This window comes from Podarcis liolepis (genome assembly GCF_965112155.1).
Source record: "Podarcis liolepis genome assembly, chromosome: 1".
Classification (NCBI taxonomy): Eukaryota; Metazoa; Chordata; class Lepidosauria; order Squamata; family Lacertidae; genus Podarcis; species Podarcis liolepis.
Genome location: NC_139554.1, coordinates 78,776,695 through 78,797,859, shown reverse-complemented (window position 1 = coordinate 78,797,859; position 21,165 = coordinate 78,776,695). Strand labels below are relative to the sequence as shown.

At 42.1% G+C, this 21,165-nt stretch overlaps 1 protein-coding gene across 1 annotated transcript in view; it reads right to left on the bottom strand.

The window, feature by feature from the left end:
• The window catches only part of IGHMBP2 (immunoglobulin mu DNA binding protein 2), a 76,698-nt gene that overhangs the window by 51,025 nt on the left and 4,508 nt on the right, over positions 1–21,165 (bottom strand). Inside the window, exons 3-8 of the mRNA XM_083480822.1 lie at positions 17,427–17,619; positions 16,819–16,916; positions 12,422–12,585; positions 11,453–11,653; positions 5,168–5,315; positions 3,235–3,409 (exon numbers count right to left, since the gene is read on the bottom strand). Of these exons, the coding sequence (XP_083336948.1) occupies positions 3,235–3,409; positions 5,168–5,315; positions 11,453–11,653; positions 12,422–12,585; positions 16,819–16,916; positions 17,427–17,619 (979 nt within the window). The remainder of the gene's footprint in view (positions 1–3,234; positions 3,410–5,167; positions 5,316–11,452; positions 11,654–12,421; positions 12,586–16,818; positions 16,917–17,426; positions 17,620–21,165) is intronic.

The window sequence follows — 21,165 nt, the reverse complement described above, 5'->3', positions numbered from 1 at the left end:
TTCATAGCTTTATACCAATTTACAGCTTGGTGCTTAGGTAAATTCTGAACATCATTGTAGCTTTTTGGCTCAAAAACCGCCTTATTGGCATACACAGTATTAAAATGTTCATCTGCGAAACGTTGTGGCTTCTGTCTCTTTCTATCTGAACGTCTCAGTCCGGAAGGAGAGTCAGACTCCTCAGACTTAATGGGACTAAGTGAACTACTAGTTTCAGGTTGTAAATCATCATTGTCAGACTGAAGAGGTGCCTGTAGGCTAAGCTCACGGTCAGAAAACTCAAGAGAACCTAACCTCCCCTCAGGTGCCTGTGACTTTAAGTCAAACAAATTATCAGATTCAACAGGCTTTTTGTCTTTTTCTATTAATTCAGAATCACCATTTCCTCCTCCTGCTGCTGCTGCTTCCTCTTCCTCCTCAGTATCATTTATACCATCAGTATCTTGGAAAACAGCAACTCCATTCCAATTTACAGTTTGTATCATGCTTCTGGTAATATGAAATTTGCCAGTTGCTGGTATGTAAATTCTGTACGCCCCCTGCTGGTAGCCCATTAATTTTCCCTGGACACTACGTTCACCCAATTTCTGCTTAGCGGGATAATGCATAATTACATCTGAACCCCAAATACGTAGGTATTTCAGATTAGGGCGTTTTTTAAACAACTTCTCATAGGGGGTGACATCTAAACCAGAATGATAACTGCGATTTCTAACATAACAAAAGGCATGGAGCGCTTCAGCCCAAAAGTCTTTGGGCAGATTAGCATCGTGCAGATAAGTTTTAACCCCTGCCTGCAGGTCACGCTGCACAACTTCAACAAGCCCATTTTGCCAGGGACTTCGGGGGCAAGATAACTCATGAGTAGTCCCCTGCGCTTCCAGGAATTTCTCAAAATCCTCAGAAACAAATTCCCCGCCCCGGTCAGAAAACAGGTTCTTAATTGGTTTGTTAAAGTGCGTTTTTACCCAGTTGCAAAAAACCTTGTACTTCTCAAATGCTTGGGACTTCTCAGCTATTGCATAAGTCCAACAATATCTACTATACTGGTCTATCAGGGTAAGCCAGTACTTTGAACCTCCTAATGATGGTGGGAGTGGCCCAACTAAATCACAATGTATACGCTCAAATGGCTCAGTTACTTTCCTATCTGAGCACCTACCCTTGCGTGCAACCTTAATCTTATTCTTGCAACAGGATAGACACTGCATAAAGAATTTACATGGTTTTAAGTTGAGGCCATTGACAATATTCTTTGTCTTAATTACATCAGCAAAATTCAGGTGTCCCAGAATTCTGTGCGCCACGTGGATACACCCAGAATGTGGCCTTACATTCCTCAACCCCTGGCTTGACTGTGCTGCTCTGCAATTTATAGGCGATTGGGAGTAGGTGCGAAAATACAGTCTATATAAACCATCAGATTCCCGGGCATACAATAGACGTTTGTTCCCCTCGAAAAACTCACACATTGACTTTAAGAAACGCACAGTTATGCCTTGACGAGCAAAACACCTTACTGATAATAAATTGTCCATTGACGGGCAGTAAATGCAGTTCGCTATTGTAATGTTTAAAGAGTTAAGTTTAACAGTACCCCTGCCAAGCGACTGCAAGACTTGTGAATTGGCTAAATGTACATTACCAATTTCCTCTTCGAAAGAAATAAACAAGCTTCGATCATTGCAGACGTGCTGCGATGCTCCCGAGTCGATAACAAAAGACTTCCACTTGGCATCTTTAGGTCTTTTACGATCTTTAGTCCGAGCGTGAAAAGCTCGCGGCTCGTTTCTGTCTCTACTATACGATGCTGGCTGCTGGGCTGACGACCGTGATTGACGGACAGAAACAGGCTTGGGAGTACTTTGCTTTCTTTTGGATCTGCAGTCCCTTGCAAAATGTCCTTGCTTATTGCAGAACCAACAACGCTTTGCAGCTTTAAATGCAGTTGTATCACCACAGGTTTGCATATGGCGTTCCTCATTCTTTCTGGAAACAGGAGTGCTTATGGCACAAGCCTCCCTTCTATCCAACTCGCCCATTAATCTTGCCGTTACCCCTTCCACAGTTAATTGTGCTGGTGGAACGGCAGATATCTGGCTAGCTATACCATCAAAGTCCTCATTAAGGGAACAAAGGATGATAAAAACATACTGAATATCAGGTATCTCCATGTCCCTTCGAATTAACTCGCCGCGTATTGCCTCCAGACGTCTCAAGTGTGCTGCCAAATCACCACCAGGCTGCAACTTCGTCTGGTACAACTGCTTGAAAAATGTCAATGCAGACGCTGACTCTTTTCTAACATGCACTGCTGCAAGACTGTCCCACATTTCTTTGGCAGTTTTCTTATTTCTTATATAGACTACTTGCTGGTCGCTGACTGCCAAATTAATTATTGCCCTGGCTTTTGCATCTCCTTTCGACCAAGCATTAGTTACAGGGTCAGGAGGGTCATCAGTTACATAGGTCCATACTTCTCTAGAGGTCAAAAGCGCCTCCACCCGAAAAGACCATAAACTATAGTTCTCATCTGTTAGCTGTGGGAAGACCAGAGCCTTCTCAGCTTCAGGAACCCGGTCAACCATTCTGGAACTCTTCCAGACCCACAAAAACTACGCTAACAGGAGAAGGAGTTTTCAAACCTTTCTCAGAGTCCAAAAATATGCAGTCATCCACTCAGCAGCTGGGCCCATAACCAAAGATGTTGGCTTTTTGCAGTATAGTAACGCTGCAGAGAGCTTGCTGGGGAGATCATGCATTAAAAAGAAAGGACTCAAAAATAACTTAAAGAAGGTTTTAATAAGAAAAACAAAAACTCCATTAACACTAAATATATTAACAAACAAACATGACCCAACCACCAACCCATCCCCCAGGGTAATGGGAGAGCTAGGTGCTGCTCCTTATATACTCTACCCAAATGCTGACACGCCTTAATCAAATACAACTCAGCAGCACCTGCTATGTTTCACAGCTGTAAAGCTGGGTCTCGTTATCTTGCTCTGGCCCTTGCTCCGGCCCCTTGAAGACATACACATGAAGTGGAACAATGATGAACCTTTACATTTAAAGAAACAATTCAACAGGCCCAGCTATTAACAGCCCTACCTGCTGCACAGATAAACACAGGTAATGATGTCCAAACTGAAACACTTCCCATCAACCCCCAGGTGAACGTTTTCCCCAACGGTCCAAATAATTAATGGTCTAATTTTGGGAAATGTTCCTTACTTGTGAGAGATGATTGTGGGGGGCAGCTGCTTGTGATCTCCAGCCAGGACACACTTCTTGGCCTTCAGCAGAGGTATCCAGCAGCTTGCTTCAAACGCCTGGGCACATTCATCAATTACCACCAGATCAAAGTGGTTCTCAGGAAGTAGCTTCAGAGGACCATCAGAAGAGGCTCCTAATTAGCAAGAGAAAATGTTAAAGTTATGCACCATAGCAAAAAGTGGAGGAAAGACGTGTTGGCCTTGACATGCTGGATACCTGCGTCTTTTCAAAGTATTACAAGCCTTCACATTATGTAGTCCTCAGCAGTGTGCTGTGACAGGCAACAGAGGATCCATCTGACAGTCCAATTTCCTGTTTACCAAAACACTTCTCTTAATGAACAAGCACACTTGGCTATTTCTGTGGAAAAGTTCATCCATCCCTGCAGGTGAGGCAGAGGGAATGCTTGCCAGGTGTGTGTATGTCTGGGTGGGTGGGTGTAGTGGGAGAAGTTTTGGAAACACTAGGTGGCTTTTAAAAGGAGCAGGGTGATTCATCTCTGAAAGGCGGGATGTTGTGCTCAAATATGTGTAAATGTTAGGACCTCTGACTGCAAGGAGCCCTGAGCCCAAATATGCCCCTTTGATAAGCATGATCCCAACACCCTTGGCTACTGCTTCTGCCGTGTAAGCAATGTGCCCTCTCCTTGGGCACAAAAAACCTGAGCAGTACACTTGCCAAGCACTGAGGGTGACCCCATTCATCCTTGCTCTGATAAATGTCTCAACTTTAGCTGACAACTCTTGCTCTTGAAGCAACAGCCTCCAAGGGATCACATTTGTAGTATCTTCTTTCAAATAGTAAATTGGAAAAAACTTGCCAAAGTCCAATACAGTGGTACCTCGGATTAAGTACTTAATTCATTCCGGAGGTCCGTTCTTAACCTGAAGCACTATTTCTGGGTTAGCGGAGTCTGTAACCTGAAGTGTATGTAACCCGAGGTACCACTGTACACCCTTAGATGGACAATATTAGGAGACCTAACTCACCCAAAGAGTAGATGGCAATACAGATCTATTCCTAGATTATGCCACTTGGATTTCAGAAGGGATAATCAAATGACTAAACACTCCTGCATTTAGAAATGAACAAACCCACACACCTTCCTGGCACAACTAGACATCAGGGAGGAAGATACTAGCCTAGCATTCTTCCAGGTGTGCTAGGTTTGAATACACTTTAATATTCTGCTTGTCTAGAACACTCAGTGGTGAGAGATTTAAAGTACTATTTCAGCCTTCCAATCAAAAGGGAAACATTATTTTAAACAACAAATTGATTTTAATATGGCACTTGTGTTGTACTCATAAATAATCTTTGCACATGTTTGTAACATTTAATATGCAATCTTTTTCACTCGGGTTATTTGCAAGCTTCCCTGGTAAATATACCATGGGGATCGCCAACAGGAGCAATTTGTCTGGTCCCTGATCCAAGAAGCCACATTAAGTACATACTTTAAAACACAATTCACGGCTTTCTCAGCTCCAAAGGCTTGATTAGTTATATAAATAATGCACGTTCCCTTCCCTCATTAGCCGGCATTAAGTAAAAGATGTTCTGTAATACATGAATGGCAGAGTTGTGTGTGTGGTACATGTGCGCACAGAATTGATTCGTTATACAAACCATCCAACTGCAAAGCAGAACTGCACAGAAGAAAAAGGCAAATCATCTAGCAAGACGCAATTCTGTATACTGAACATACCTTTACACATATTGGGCTGAGAATCAATTCAAAGATGCACTGGGCAATCTTTGGAGTTCATGATAAAGCACAAGAATGCAGTGGAGTGTAGAGCAGCCTAAATCTGTAGCTGCCAATAATCTGATTTAGCTATTCTTCAAGGCAAAAAACCCCACCCAAACAAACCAGAAAAGTTCCTCTAACCTGTGTTTGTCGCCAGAATAACATTAGCTTTTGTCAGTATTTCAGTCATAGCAGCTTCCTCTCGCTCTTTCAGTTCTTTTCTCAGTGTTTTAATCCAATTTAGAAAATGGCTCCTTTCTCCTTTGTCTTGGGCTTTTCTGCTTTTCACCTGTATAAAGGGGAAGAAGAAGAGGAGGAAAACAATTTCCCCATACTACAATGTAGCTTATGGCCCAGTGTATCACTGTACACAACGTTTAGCATCTAAAATAATAGTTAATGAAACAAAATCTTCCCCATTAAAATGCAGCATACTACAATTCAACATCAAGCTGCTCTCTTTTCAGCCCTTATGCCTATACTGACAAAATGTAAATCATCATGAGAAAGGGAAATATAGTTTGTTGTATATTGGGGTGGTGAATTCAATATGGATTATTTAATGGAGGTACTGTTGATGAATGGTGCTTTTTTTCCTGGTAGTAGCATCAATAATTCCCCTTCCCCAACATAACAAAGCTTTTCATCTATGTGAGGATCCAGCTGGGATTCATTAATCCCTGAAAATATGCAGACAAGCCCTAGGGTTTATTTAATTGGTTAGTGATAACTACTATTCTAACAGAAGTCTCAAACAGCCCTTTGCTCCAGATTTTGCAAGCTGAGGACATACTAATTAAAATACACTGAAACTTTCAGCACCTGCAATAGTGCATGTCTTTTAAAATAAAACATTACACACAATGTGACCTGTAGGTAGCATTATTTTGTTGTTACCCATTTGGTCATCCTAATGTGGTTTGTCACATCTAAGCAGCATATTGTACAATACAAGACTTCCCAACACCAATAAATCTCTCACAATATAAATAATCTCATGATTTAGCTCAGAGGCATGTTCAACGTCACAGGTGTAAATTGGCAGCAAAGTAAGATGGAGGCAAAGTTTCTATATTTCTCCTCATCTTAGCTTTGTTTGGCATGCCTTCATCTCAAGGCAACCCCATTATGCCGTCTAGCTTGCATTGGATGAAAACCTCAGTTTGAAGAGGGACACCTTTCTAACTCTGAGTAGGCACCAAATGTATGAGAACTAGGCAACCTACCTAAACTCCTGTTGATATAGATAACCATGAGGTAACCCCTACAGCATTTGTCTGGGAGATGAGGTATATAATTTTCAGCATAGATGGGCACAATCAATTCATTTTCAGAAGCGCATGAGAGACTTCCCATTTATAAGAGAAGGCAGTAGGTTCTCTGCTTTCTTTTCTTCAACAACACCACCACTTACCGTAGTCCCAACTACCACCCGCATCCTGGTGACATTCCAATGTCTTGCAGAAATGACCCAATGATGTCACGATGTAATGTCACCACTCCCCAAGGCATGGCTGGGGCACAGGTAGCTGCTCCCCGCAGTAGCCAGTTGGGGAACCATCTTCTTTTCCCCCCGCCAGCAATGCCACTGGGGACAATGCTGCCATGATGTGGGACATGGGAATGTCGCCAGGTTGCCATATGAAGTTCTGCCACTGAAGCAAAGCCATTTTGGTTGAAAGAAAAGAAGGTGAAAACCCTCTGCCAACTACTCTTATAAATGGCAAGTCACCCTTGTCCTCCTCTGAAAATTAATTTATTTTGCCCTCCCTTCCTGCGTTATTTGCTGAACATCCTATAACCCCTTTTCTGGGAACTGGATGGCCCCGTGAAAGTGGGGGGGGGGGTACTAGTGCAACTGTCCTTCTACTCATGGAGAAATTAGGCTCCAAACCAAGAAACCTTGTGCTCACCACCATCCAGCACCCAGAGTTCTCCTGGGGCATAGTGTGAACTAATAATCAACTTCATGCTCAGGGCAGGAATGCACAACATGTGCTCTGCAGCCGAGTTATTCTTGGCCAAGAGATTGTGGTCAAAATGGCCCGAATCACATAATAAATAAAATAACTAATAATTTTATTTTATTAATTAATAAAATAACACAATAACACAAAGTTTCTAGCCCTGGAAAGGATGAAGGGGACAAATAAAACATAAACAAATATCTAGAAACAACTTCATTTTTTGTAGTATTAAACTGCAAAAAAAATAATTATGGCCTTACAATTAAAATCATATACATACCAATTCAGAAGTTTCATTCATCTGAATGAAACTTGCTCCCAGCTAAATTCATATAGGATTGCAGCATTAATATCAGTTCTTGTTCAAAAGAGGCAACTATGGGTGCAGGATTTTAAAAACTACAAGATATACCAGACTAAGTGTGTAAGAATGTGAAATCTTATTAATTAATACAAGTTGCCCCTTCCCCATTGGCTTTGTCTCAAGTCCTCACAAATAATATTGTGACATAATAATAAAATTGCTAGCCTTTATTACTGTGATACTGCTACCCTTCTGGGCCTGTGCAATGAAGTGGCTAGAATGTTGGGGCTGGATATAGAAGGCCCAGGTTCACTCTCCTGCCCAGCCACGAAGGTCACTGGGTGGTGTTAAATGAGTCTTTCAGCCTATGCTATTGCCTGTGTGTCTCATTTGTTGCTTCCTTCAAAATGCTATATCAAACATGCCTAAAAAGTCTTAAGGCACCAACCCTGGGGGGGGGGGCATGTTTAGAAATGAAGAAATATCCCATATAATAGAAAGTCTTTCATACTCCTGTGCTAGGAGATGATCCAAAAAATAATAATAATCTTAGCTATTCTGGATATTTTATTTTCTTGGGACACAACAAAATAAAATAAGAAATAATGAAATAAAGTAAGAAAGTAAAAAGTGAAGCAACTGCAATATACAAAACCTATAAAGTTGCTGAACCCTTTCCATGATTGCTGGCTGTGGAGACACTGGAGAGATAGGCAAGTTACTTTCCATTGCAATTTGCTCTGGGAGGGGACTAATCTCTCAAAACAATTACACTCTCCTGGATTCCTCCCAAATAGGGAACAACTTCTGAGCTGTTTCATTGCTCCAGCAATTAAAGCTTATTATAAAGAAAAATCTGAAAATGCTGAAAGTGGCAAACTCTGTAGCTTTTACTGAAGGAGAACATTTAGCTCCCAGCATATTATTATAGTACAAGTAGAAACTGCAACGAGATGTTGCAGTATATATTCATCTCCTAACAGGGGTGTTCTTGTCCAGTGTGCCTTCCTCCAGCATATCATAAAATGGTAGGGACTAAAAAAGCTAATTCATTCTACTGCTTTAGTTTTCTCTTCCAACGGACACAACATTCTGCAATGCCTGGTGTCCACTGAACATACTGAGCCCTCATTAGGATTTTGGTGGTTGCGGTAGTTTTTTAAATTGTACTTCTCCAAAACTTGGGATTTCCCCTCCCACAAGCATGCTGATACCTCCCTCTTGTCTCTCAGTGGATCCATTTTGGTTCCGTTCTGATCGACATGAGGGCACTGAGACTTCATTATTGAGAGAGGTTGATGACTATTATACCCTAACCTTCCCATGAGAGGTGCTTAAGGTGATGTACAGCCACCAGCACCACAATTATATCCTCACAACAGCTGTGTGAAATAGGCACGGTCGAGAGTGAATGACTCAAGGTCACCAGTGACCTTCATGGATGCTGGTGTCTTCTCCTAGTATACCACTCTGGCTCTCAGTGCAGTGTGGGGTATTACACAAATAAATTGCAGTTAACAGCAGAGTTGTCTGTTATCCTCTAGTTTAAATAGTCGGCCACTGTAGTTTAAGGGAAGATTGTACATCAGAACACCACTGCTCCAGAGAACACAATGGATAGCTCTCATCTCTGAACAAGCCAGAAAACATTCTCACCTCAGTTTGCCTGTTAGGTTTTGTTTTTTTGTTGTTTTTTTTGTTTCAACGAGGCAAACTTAATTCACAAACAGGCAGCTCTCCTACAGAGCAGTGGAGAAAGTGAAGGCAGCATTTATGTACCTAGACACTGACGGCCAAGAGGCTACTTTTTGTAACACCAAACCCACCCCCCCAGTAAATAACCTTGTGGTATGTAGACCTCTAAACTTCTTGCGGCCATGGACTATTGGAGAACATAGTGTGACCAGCAGCCTGCATTTGGTTTGGTAAGTCAAAACTGAGCATATGTTCCTTGCCTTATTTCTTGATATACAAAAGAAAAAGAGAGGGGGGAGATTTGACTTCACAGGATGGACTCTGTCTAGTTAGCATTCACACCTGCATATGATTCAATTAATCTATGCATCCAGTCGGTGGTTTTTTGCTACCCATGGCAAACATTTTGTTCTGGCACCCACTGCACTTCTATCAATTCCAAATAAAAACAATCACTGCATTCATTTCATCCCCTCATCCCCTGCTCCAACTTCATCCCTCTGCAATGCCAACACCACGCAGGAAATCCCCCCACCCAACCAAACTCTGTTCTAGATTGCCACTGTCAGGTCTGCAAATATATCTTTAAAGGATAATAGTGACAGAGGAACGTGTAGAGCAAACAGCATCTCAGGCCTGGGACCCTCCATCCCAATACTCTGAGCGGCTCTCCAGCAAAGCCAGCTGCTAACCAGGGATTGGATGGAAAGCGATCTAGAAGGTATCACTAAGAAAGCTTATTTACAGCAAAGTGTACATAAATCTGGGTGACCTGGGTTAAACTTCCAGTTCCAACGCTTGCCTTGTCACTATCTCTCAGCCGCAGCTTGTCATCCATAATATGAGGAACAGCCACCTACCTATGTGTGCATGTTGTGACAATTTGCACAATAAAGGTTATAAAGCACTGTGTAAATAAATGAGAATAATACTAATTATAACTAGTAAAAATGCTTTTAGGGAAGCTTTTAATGTTTAACAGACTACTGTATTTTAACGCTTTGCTGGAAGAAGCCCAAAGTGGCTGGGGAAGCCCAGCAGATGGGCGAGGTATAAATTATTATTATTATTATTATTATTATTATTATTATTATTATGAGGGTGCTAAAGAAGCAAAGGTATTAAGGCGCAAACAAGACAAATAAAGATCATTACTGCATCATTTCCCAGAGACTGATGGGGCTTAAAACAGGACAGGGCAGGCAAAAGTGTGTGCCAAGTCCGGAAACCCATTTCAGGTATGCCTCTATGTGATAGTAGACAAATTCCCAGCATAGTGCATTTAATTTAATTATGAAGCCATTTTGTACAATGTCACTGGGAAAGAAATGCAATAATTTGTAATAATAAATAATATCCCAATTAAATTAGTGCCACATTTTAAATTAAGTTTAAAGCAGGAAATTAAATAAAGAGGATGACAGAGAACTCTAAAACTAGGCTTCGACGAGTGGAACATGTAACAAATTGAGCTACCAAGACTTTTAATGAATTTTCTTCCAATACTTTTAAGTGGTAATGCTATGGGTGCATTGCATTCTCTACTTGGGTGGTGATCAGGAAAAAGAAATATGGAGAATTCAGAAATCACTACCCCATTCAGCCCCAATGAGCTTCAATGTGGGGGAGGGTTTCCATGAAAGCAGATGTCATTTATTCTGTTCATCCAATGACTCAGCCTTGACCTAAAAAGCAAAGGCCAGAGCTAAAAGGGGGCAGTGCTAACACTTACTAAGCTCCAGTAAGGAAGAGGTTATGCTTTTTAATCTCTCCTTAAGTATTTCGCTGTTCTACTGAGTCCAGCAGTCATATATACACTTGTCATGAAAAAGTGAGATAGGTCTGATTATATACAGCTACTTCACAGATCACATTTTTTCTAGATATAGACCTAAGACATAGACTCATATCTTCTGAATCAGTGCCTGGATGAGATAATAGGCTGAATGAGGGCCAAAAAATGTGCATTTTCCTAAGTTTGGAGAGTAGGCCTTGGTTAAATCTGCTTTGGTGTTTCAGAGCTATGTGTATTATGCTATTATTCCTGTTTGTAGATTTTACAAATAAAATTAGCAAATAAATAAATAACCCTGTTTTTGACCCTCCAACTTTACACTGCCTACACACATGTCAGAATTGCCCTCCACAATAATGAGGGCTATGTGCTTGCTTCTTTGAAAAACAAAAAGCAATCCCATGATTCTGAATATTTCATACGTCAGACCAGGCATGGCCAAACTTGGCCCTCCAGATGTTTTGGGACTACAATTCCCATCATCCCTGACCACTGGTCCTGCTAGCTGGGGATGATGGGAGTTGCAGTCCCAAAACATCTGGAGGGCCAAGTTTGGCCATGCCTGCATCAGACTGTATTGCACTTATACCTTCTCAGAAGCATACATTCTGCACTTTTCAGAAACATATTCTGAAAGATTGTGGAAAATAGAATGCAAAACTCACAAATGCTTGATCAATATCTTTCCTGATATCTGCTACAATCTGGGCATTATCCCCACGTGCCAAGACTGCATCAAGTGAATGGCACTGTATGGACTCCAAGAGACGAGCCGGGTGACCAAGGCGTAGGATCCGCTCTTTACAGCCAGCGAGTCTTTCTACCAAGTTGTCAACTGCAATGTTAGATGGAGCACAGCACAAGACCTAGGAGAGGAGCACATTTTAAAAAACATTAATTTGTTTCACTAAAATGGCCAAAAAAGATATGCAAAAAATGTGATTAGGAGAGTTTGAAGAAACACCTTCAAAACAGAAGGGAAAGGAGATCCTTTTATAAGTGCCAGGGGAAGAGCCACATTTAAAAATAATGATGATGATGAAGTTTCTCATTATTCCAGAGTCAAACCCAGGCCTCAGGATCTGACATGTAATTTTACTACCTTCTTATGATCTCTCCCAGTTTTGCTTCAGGAAAAAGTACAAGGTCAGTAGGGAGGACCTCAAATTAATGGTTAAAGGTGCTTCAGTAGTATGGACAAATGGGTTCAAATAGCAGATCCACCCCAGCCAACACCATCTATTGTAATCTTGGAGGAGTCTTGCAACCTATTCAGAGTCACTCCCCAACCTATAACTAGGGCACCAGAGGGCCACACTGTCATGGGGACAAATACAAGATGTAAAAGATGTAAAAGATCTTATATACTCTGCTAATAAAGTGATGCTCCCTCTTCTTGCTATCAACCCAGTTCCCACAGAATTCAAAGGGACACAGAAACATGTCGTAAAATGCAGAATGGCTGGGCTGAAGTAATGGAAATGGTAATGGGCTCAGCTATGTTTCCCAACCTTTGGGGACATCAAACCCCTGGAGAGCTGCTGCCAGATCATACAAAACTGTCCAGGATTAGGCGGCCATCACTATGTTCTGCCATCAAGCAGCTCCCTTAGAATCCATACCCACTCACTCACTTTCAAGCCTTGCTGAACAGCTTGGAGTATTATCTCCACCACCGTAGTCGTTTTGCCTGTTCCAGGTGGTCCATGGATGATGGCAAGCTCTTTCTGTGCCAGCGAGAAGCAAACAGCCTCCTTCTGAGAGGCATCCAGTGATTCATTGTAGTACTTCAACAGCTCTGTGAGAAGCAGCAGGAGGAGCATTTGTTCAGTTCTCAGTCCCGCAAAGAACATTTGCAAAAGAAAGCAAGCGCAACAATGCAAATAAGAGGCTGCTCCTGGAAGCAGATTTGATAGCAAAAATAACCTTTGCAACAAAGGAAACATCCAAGTTAATACTCAGAGGAGTCAGGATCCCTAGTGTGAGCCCATACTGAGTCCTGGCTGCCTTTAAGACAGACTATGTTTAGCTGCAAATATTCCCAGTCTTCAAACTCTAGTTCAGAGACATTCGGCATCATTATCTAAATCTGTGTTGGAATAGAAAGTCAGTGTGTTGTGCCAGGATGTATTTTAAAGAGGCAGTACATTTACAAAAATCCCACCATCATAATCTCACTAAGAAGTTCTTGGTTTTTTGCTTTTGTTAAAAAATCCCACCTTCCTTGCTAGAAGGCCAAACACCAGCACTGCTTAAGTAGGTATGACAGGGCTTCTTAGAATGATTAATAGCATTAATAGCATCCTACAAAAGTGGGAAGCAAGAAAGAGCAATATGCACCATGGCAATGATTGCAAAGGAGCTTGTAAGTGCAAGAGGCATGTTCAAATTCCTGCTTAGACAGAAACCCTTTTTCCATGGCCTAAAGCAAGCCATACAATCTATCAGCCTCATTTTCTCATCTGCAAAACAGGGTTACTAAATAATATCCTATCCAGCCGTGCAAAGATAAATGAGATCAAGATTTCAAAAGTAGAGGTACATTTGTCTTGAACACAGTGAGAACACTTTCGGAGCAGACTTGAGATGCTAAAAATGTTCTGAACAGCAAATGTTACAGGAGTTCATATAATTAATATCTAAACTTTACCCCTTCAACTGCAAAAGATAAAAGAGGATGGCTTTGGCCTCTATCCTGCTGCTTGTTTGATGTCAGAGTGTTAGAATAATCAGCAGAAGAACATTTGGTCTCCGAGGTCCAGAGGAAATCAAGAAAAATATAAAGGAGGGTGTTTTGGATTTCTTTTTTACGAAAGAGGAACAGTTGGCAAGTAGGAGTTCTCATTGTTAGTTTGGCAAATGCTACATGGAACTTGCGTTTGTAATTTCAGGCTGGCAAAAGACACAGAACTGACAATTTAATTCCTCTGTATCTGCAAGGAGCTGGCACATCAGAAGGGGCAGTGAGCGTCACCTTTGCTAAACCAGGTTGCCAAGAGGTTTCGCATTCTAAACAGCAGGAAAGGGAAGTACCCCAATTCATTCAATTTTTAGCATTTCCACCTGGATGACCCATCAGGATGCACCTTTCAGTTTTACTGAAGGCACACTTTACACTGACCATTCAAAGACTATCTTAAGGTCCCATTTCTTCCCGCCTTCTTTTGATTTGTTTTACAGTTTTATTATTAACTGTAACTGCTTTATTTGTTTTACCATTGGAAGCACTTTTGACGGAAATGGTTTTCCCCTCTTCAGGGGGGAAATCGGCAAGGCTAGGCTAATGCTTGTAGCAGATTCTATGGTTTTGTTTAAAAAAGGGGGGGGGGATTTAAAAAAAAAATACATTCCATGTGAATTCACACGTTACTGAACTCTGGAAAAGATCCCACAACAGTAAGGCTGAATCTTTTATTATAATGTTGCCCTGACCCTGTAAGAATTGCCCAGTCCCCATCCAGCATTCTGAACTGCATAACAACCAGCCAGCTGCCTCTGAAAGCTCAACCTATTGCATGTTGTTACATCTAGCATTCAGTGTTACACAACCCGCTAAGCTTGTCTACAGCAGCTGCCAGGTACTCTGACTAACCACAGCTGCTGCTACCTTAGAATGAACTAGTTAGATCACTGGCATCTCACGTGGTGGTACAGCAAGATGTCTCCTTCTGGGTCTGCAGCAATGCCACTGCTGGACCCATGGTGCAGATTGGCCTCATTTAGTGGGTAGTAGTGGCTGGCCATGCTCCTGTATGCTGCTACTTCTAGGTGATGTGAGACTGACTGGCTGGTCACAGCAGCAGGGAGCAATGGAGATTCCTCACTGCAGCACACAGTGGACAACTAGGCAGAAGGCAGTATGCTGAATAATGTTGCCGAAATAAAAGGAAGTACAGTGTGTGCGCACCATATGTACATAAGCATTCTGGGAAACCCACTAAGCAGCAGCTCAGAAAAATGGGCAGGTGCCATAACTCAAGACCAGCCAGACCTGACCAGAGGGAAAGCCACTTTGAAGCAGCACAGCAATGCAGACCTAACAAGCTTCTCACATTCTCCTTAGCAGCACCAGAACGTTCACACAGCTGCACAAAGACATCCTTCATACAGATTCCTTAAAAAAAATGGAGTAAGTACATTTCAAGAGAAGATGAGAAGAAAAGTAAGAGCAGTTACAGGATGGCTTAAGCATATGCTGCTCATAGGAGAATGCTGACCTCTGGTGGTTACCAGCTATCATTATTCCTTTTCCAAAAAGCCTTTTACGTGGAGTTCTTTCCCAGCCTGTATCTGCATTGAAATGGTTCAATATGCTTTTTATTGTTTTGTTGTCTGCCACCCTGGGCTCCTTTGGAAGAGGATATACATAATTAATTAATACAGGATTCACAGGTGCCTAGGCCTAGCTGTCCTCCTGCTGAGCTAGTCTTCAGTGTGAAGATAGCTTTTTATGGGGAGGAGAATGCAAATGTGTGCTACCACCTGCTTTGGAAATGGGATATTTGAGCTCTATGATATGATTCTTCCAAGCATGCAGATTGGCCCTGACACACTGACTAATCTTCTGGCAAACATCTGCATCAGAAAGTATGTGCCACCTTTCTCCAGTAGTTGAATTAGATAAGCAGTCGTGTACTGCATTGTTCACTGGAAACAGGATATTATAGGACTGTGACCTTTTCGTCCCACATATTATTCTTGAGAACAACTAGACTGCTCAGTTCACACAATAAGTAAAAGTACTTGTAACATGCAGCTGAAACTTAAGACCTGTTATATTGTGTAAGCCATGGTGTTTTTCTTGGCACCAGAACTTGTGTCTGTTGGCCCAGGTGACTCCTGGGTGACAAGAGAACAGGGATAAGTAACTGAAACTGGAAGGTTTAAGACTAGCTGGTGGGGGACACTACTGTGAATACTGGTATGGTGCCCATTAAAATGAATGAAGGATGCAGAGCATGAATGCTGGTGGATTGCATCTCATGACAGGATCTTGCAATCATTCTGACAAATTGCCATTGTCTGGCTGTCCTCTATTAATTTCTGGCCCTACCACATTCTAAAGATGCCCTTTTGAAAAACATCTAATACCCCTGTTGAGTTTGTGAGTCCATTATGGACTCCTCAAAACTCCAAGGGTAAACTATACTTCAGAACTCCGGGGAATAATGTTTGGTAGCCTTGCTCACCAACAGAAATTGTGCATCAACCAAATGCATTTGGTACCCCCATAGCCTTCAGTCTACAGGAGGGTGATAGCTATGGGTGCTCTTAGCACTGTTCCTGCTTTCACCAACACTTTACATTAAGGAATCATAGCTGTGTAACCTCCCAGCTGTACTCAGTAAGGGTTAAACTGGAAACAAAGCATAAGGGAAAACCACACATACGATGGTTAGACAGCCACACAAACATTCCCTATTGAATACTGGTTAATAGGAATCACTGCGCTATTCTTCTGTTGCTGCTGAACAACCGCACAAGGAAGTTCCTCTACTTTCAAGTGTAATACTTACCAGCCTAGCTAGCAAGAACTGAGCTCCTACCACTGCACCTTAATCTAAAATGGTGACAACAACCCGCCCTGCCCCCCACCTCATGAGTAACCTCAGTGGTGCTGCCTCATACTGGGAAAGACATGTGGAACAAGAGTGGCCTCTCCACTTGGTGTCTGGCTCCACTGACTGCTGAGGACATCAGGATTCTAAATGTATGAAGACACTCCACAACAATATTTTGTACTGATGCAAGCTCCTTGCACAACAAAAGTTTATGCTACTGTGATGCACGTGTAAGGGAGTGTCAATGCCAGAGAGCAGTGGTGCCAGATACACTTAGCACTGCATCAGATGTTCCAGTGATACTGTTCCTCAACTGACACAATAGATTGGCGAGGCAGTTCTCTTGGAGTTGCTAACAAAATATATTTGTACATCATAGTTGGAACAGTATGTGCTACGGTGACTTCTCCAGTCTTCAGAATTTTTCAGCATGGTATCCACATTCTATATAGAGAAGGAAAAGTTCTTACTTATATTGTTGGCATCACTAGGTTTAGAAGAACCGACGAGGACGTCGATAAGACCAGATGCAGGCCCGGAGCGATATTGACTAAGTGTGTTTAAGGCCCTGCCACAGAAAATAATACAAAGGGAGTGAATCTTAAAAACAATTCCTTTAAAACTCAGACAATATTGTCAAACATGAATAAACTTCTGCTGTAAACTTCAAGAGCTGGGTGTTGTTCATCTCTGCAGTCTTTGGATTGCAGAGGGGGGTTTTGTGGGGGAGGGGAGAAAAAGCTGAACATCCTCTCTCCCTTGCATTGTAGTGGGTTGGACTAGATGACACTCCGGATCTCTTCCATTCCAACTCTATAATTCTCTGAACCCATACTACTAAACTAGGTAAGGAATCCCACTACTTTGCTTATAAGTAGTGAGTACCTACGTCACCAAATCCGGCATTTGGAGCCCTTGTACAAAGTTTGTTGTCCTGTGATAATATGGAAAAGGGAGGGGGTGGGAGAACAACATACCTTCTCCCCATAATTTTTACAACTTTTGAAAAGAAAGGCATGCTTACTATCCGTTTCAGGTACACAATAAAACAACATCTGTCCTATATTAGTAGCTTTACCTTTTAAGCCTCTTGTATGTGACATCGTTGGTAAGTTTCAGCAGACGATAGGAGTTCCCCTGGTCCAAGCTCACAAGGTTACTTTGAGGTTCATCAATTGCAATCGTGATTGATTTGGGAGCTATACGGGTGACAAGTCCTGTGGAGAGCTGATCACCTTGGCCTGCTGTTTCATAAAGTCCAACAATGTCACCTGCAGATGAAACAGAGAAGAACATTCAGGATACAGAATAGCAGGCAACATGGTTTGGTTATTTGCCCATCAAACCCACCACTGTCTACAGTGACTTGCAGTAGCTCTTTCCTAGCAGTCTCTCCCATTGTCTGACACAGCTTTATTTAACCTGGGGGGTTAAACCTGGGACATAAGCAGTATTCCACAGAGCGAAGGCTATATGGAGATCCCTACTAATAAACATTCCAGTCCTCAGGAATGACTGCAGGAGCCCTCTGCAATCCACCCATTCAGCTCCACACGACTGGCTGCCTGGACCCCCCAGGATCGATTTCCACCTCCCACATGTCCACCAAGATCCTGACTAATCAGCTGTGAAGCTTCACCTTGAAGCCAGAGTAGAAAAAGCACAGAACTTGGCACTGAGTTGAAAATTCAACACCCAGCTATTTCATTTCAGCAGGTTCATCCCACACTGGCTGGTTGTTGCCTGTAATATGGACTGGATGGGAAAACACAAGACTAGGAGGAATCCTATTACAGATCCACCAATGATACCCGGTTCTTTTAAGGTACCAACTTTGTTCACTTCTGTTTTAATAACACAGGAAATGACTGTTTCAATACATTCTTAAAAGATAAGTAGCCATATTGCATTAATAAGCAGGTTGTGCAATCCGATATGCTCAGTATGAAGACAGGCATTGTAGTTGACCTGGCAGCAACATCACTGAGAAGATTGGGTCTTTAGTTGAACACTGAAACTAGGCATGCCATCAGACTTATGTACATCTCAAGGAAGCCAGGATCTTTGAGTGCCTTGATCCAGTTCTCGTCTTGGCCCACACAGAATTTAGATCAGCATACCAGGATGCCCTTAGTTAATAGTAAGTCTCCAGAATCACACAGTATATATAGAGCCCCCAAGACAGACATTATCAGTTTTAAAACACACTCACAGATTTATATTTCTAAAATATAGCAAGTGTTAGCCATGCAAGCACCACTTAGTTCCAAAAACCAATCAACAAACCCCTATTGATTGTATCTAGCAATGAGAATACATTCTGCTTCAGTAAGTAATTCAAGTACCAATGAAACTCATTTTATACCAATGAATTAAATAAAGATTGTTATGCATCTTAAATTGTTATAGGAATTGCCAGTTTAAATTACCAGAATAAAATCAATCCACTGTGCTTGTGCTTGAGGAGCAGGGCGGAAAGTCACCTTCTCTTAGATTCACATCACTCAATTACAACTACAGGAAACCACATTTTCATTTCCATCTGTCTTTTTCCACTCTCCTGTCTGCCTCCCTCATCTTTCTGAAATATTTATTCATTAAGAGAGAAACGCAACTTTGCATAATTGAAAATGATCACTCACTAGCAATTGTGAACCCAACGGACAATTTCTGTAGCCCATGCTGGCATTTCAGAAATGAAGTGCTCTTTCAGAAACAATGCAGAGGGAGATTATGTGCTTATCTGGGGCTTTCCAAAGTTCCTGTTTCTCTAGCTCCATGCAATCCATTTCCAAATAGTCTTTTGTTTTAAAATAGCTAAGGATGCAATGCCATGCTGCTCCCCGATTACTATTATCATGCACAGCTGAAGAGTTAATTCTGGTATATCATTTGCTTGATTGCCTGTGGCAAGAAAGAATTGGCCCCAGGTGAGTCTCCAATCTCCCTCCTAGCCTTAAAGAGATAACCTGCCTATTTCCCCCCCTTTCTTCCTCCTCAAAAGAAACAGCCCCAAAGGATTCCCTTGGGATGCTGTTTAACACAGGTTCAGATTTGAAACATGTGCCAAGTATGTCTGGGCTATCTGTCTCTTTCTCCTTCACGTATCTGAAGAAGTGTGCATGCACACAAAAGCTCATACCAAGAACAAACTTAGTTGGTCTCTTAAGGCATAGCTGTCAACTTACAGATTTGAAAATAAGGGACCAGCAGCCTCGAAAATAAGAGATCAGCAGCCAAAATAAGGGATTTTAGTCAACCAGCAGCCAAACGAAGCCTCAAGCGGTGGTTCCCACAGCGCAACAACCCGGCAAAGGGGATGCAGCAAGGAAAACCACTGTCACCTCTCTGCTGGGAAGCACTGAGCAAAGGCGAGTCCACAGGCAACGCGGCTGATTTGATCGGCACAAAGTAAGCATGCAAGCTCCACCCCCCAGTCATTATTAGACTCCTTATTGGGTGAGCAACGCAGCCAAGCAACACAGTTGGAGCCTCCCTCCTCCCTGGCTGGCAGGGAGGGAGGGAGAGGAGCTGATTCCTTTGAAACCCAGGAAATTTACAGGACATCATCAATCCGGGACAGCAGCGGGAAACGGCGCTGGGATAAGGGAGTTTCCCACCAAATAAGGGACGGTTGACAGCTATGCTCTAAGGTGCTACTGGACAATTTTTTAAATCTTTTTTATATATTTCTACTGCTCCCAATGTGCTGCGGCGTTCTATTTGACTCTTCCCTCACCTGTACATATTGGAACGGAAGCTTGGAGCCACCAGAACACAAGTTTGTGCCAAACAGCCTAAACAAGGCTGCATTTGGGAAGATGAAAGAAGAGCTATCTTCCTTTCCAGCCTTAGATTTAGGTTATCTAAGACTGCAAAGCAGCAAGCCATACCCAGTCCTGTTTTAATACAGGAAAACAGAGGGTGCATGCAAGGAAGAGCCACCATTACTGAAGCAAAGTGCAGAAACAACAACCTCAGAGGTGACTGCCCACTGCTTCCCTGTCATCTTGGCTTCAAGGGGAGAAGAGCAACACAGTGGGAGGAGGAAAGAGCTAATAAAGTGTATAGGAAGGAGAAAATAAGGTGAATGGAGCAGGGGTAGTGGGTACGTTTGTCTACTCGGAGCAAGTTCCACATAATTCAATGTAGCTATTCCTAGGTAAGTAGGAACAGGATTGCTGCCTAAATTAATTGCAAACATCAGATAACTTCAGGTGTGAGCCTCTGCTGAACCATTTTGCTTGATTGTACACTAAGTAATGACTTAGACTACTCTCAATAAAACAAAAGTAGCTGGGTTACCAGGTCAGGGGTATCAAGAATTGATTTTTGAAACAGTGATCTATGAGGAACTCTGGTGAACAACAAAGATGTTAATGGTCCTATTAACAGTCTACATACTATTAATTTACTACCACAACTTTACATTGGCTTTCCAAGGCAAACTGCAAACTTTTTTTAGTTCCCATACCAAAAAGACAGATTTAAAAGGCACCTATGGGGTTTCTTTTTAGGAAGCTTTTTGTTTTTGAAGATAATTTGTAGAAAGATTTTAGGGCCTGGTTTTCCTTTTTAAAAAAACAAATGCAAGGTAAACACATACAAGATTGAAAAACAAATTAATTAATGGGAGGGAAGTACTTTGAAGCCACAGTTTCTTACCATTCTACATGTCTGCCCCTTTAAAGAATTATGTATCTATTTAAAATTATATTCTATAACAGAATCAATGGAGAACTACCCTGGCAAATCACATTGTTCTTGAGGAATTAGGTCTGTAAACCTTAAAGGACCCTCAGCACTTCCTCAGATTC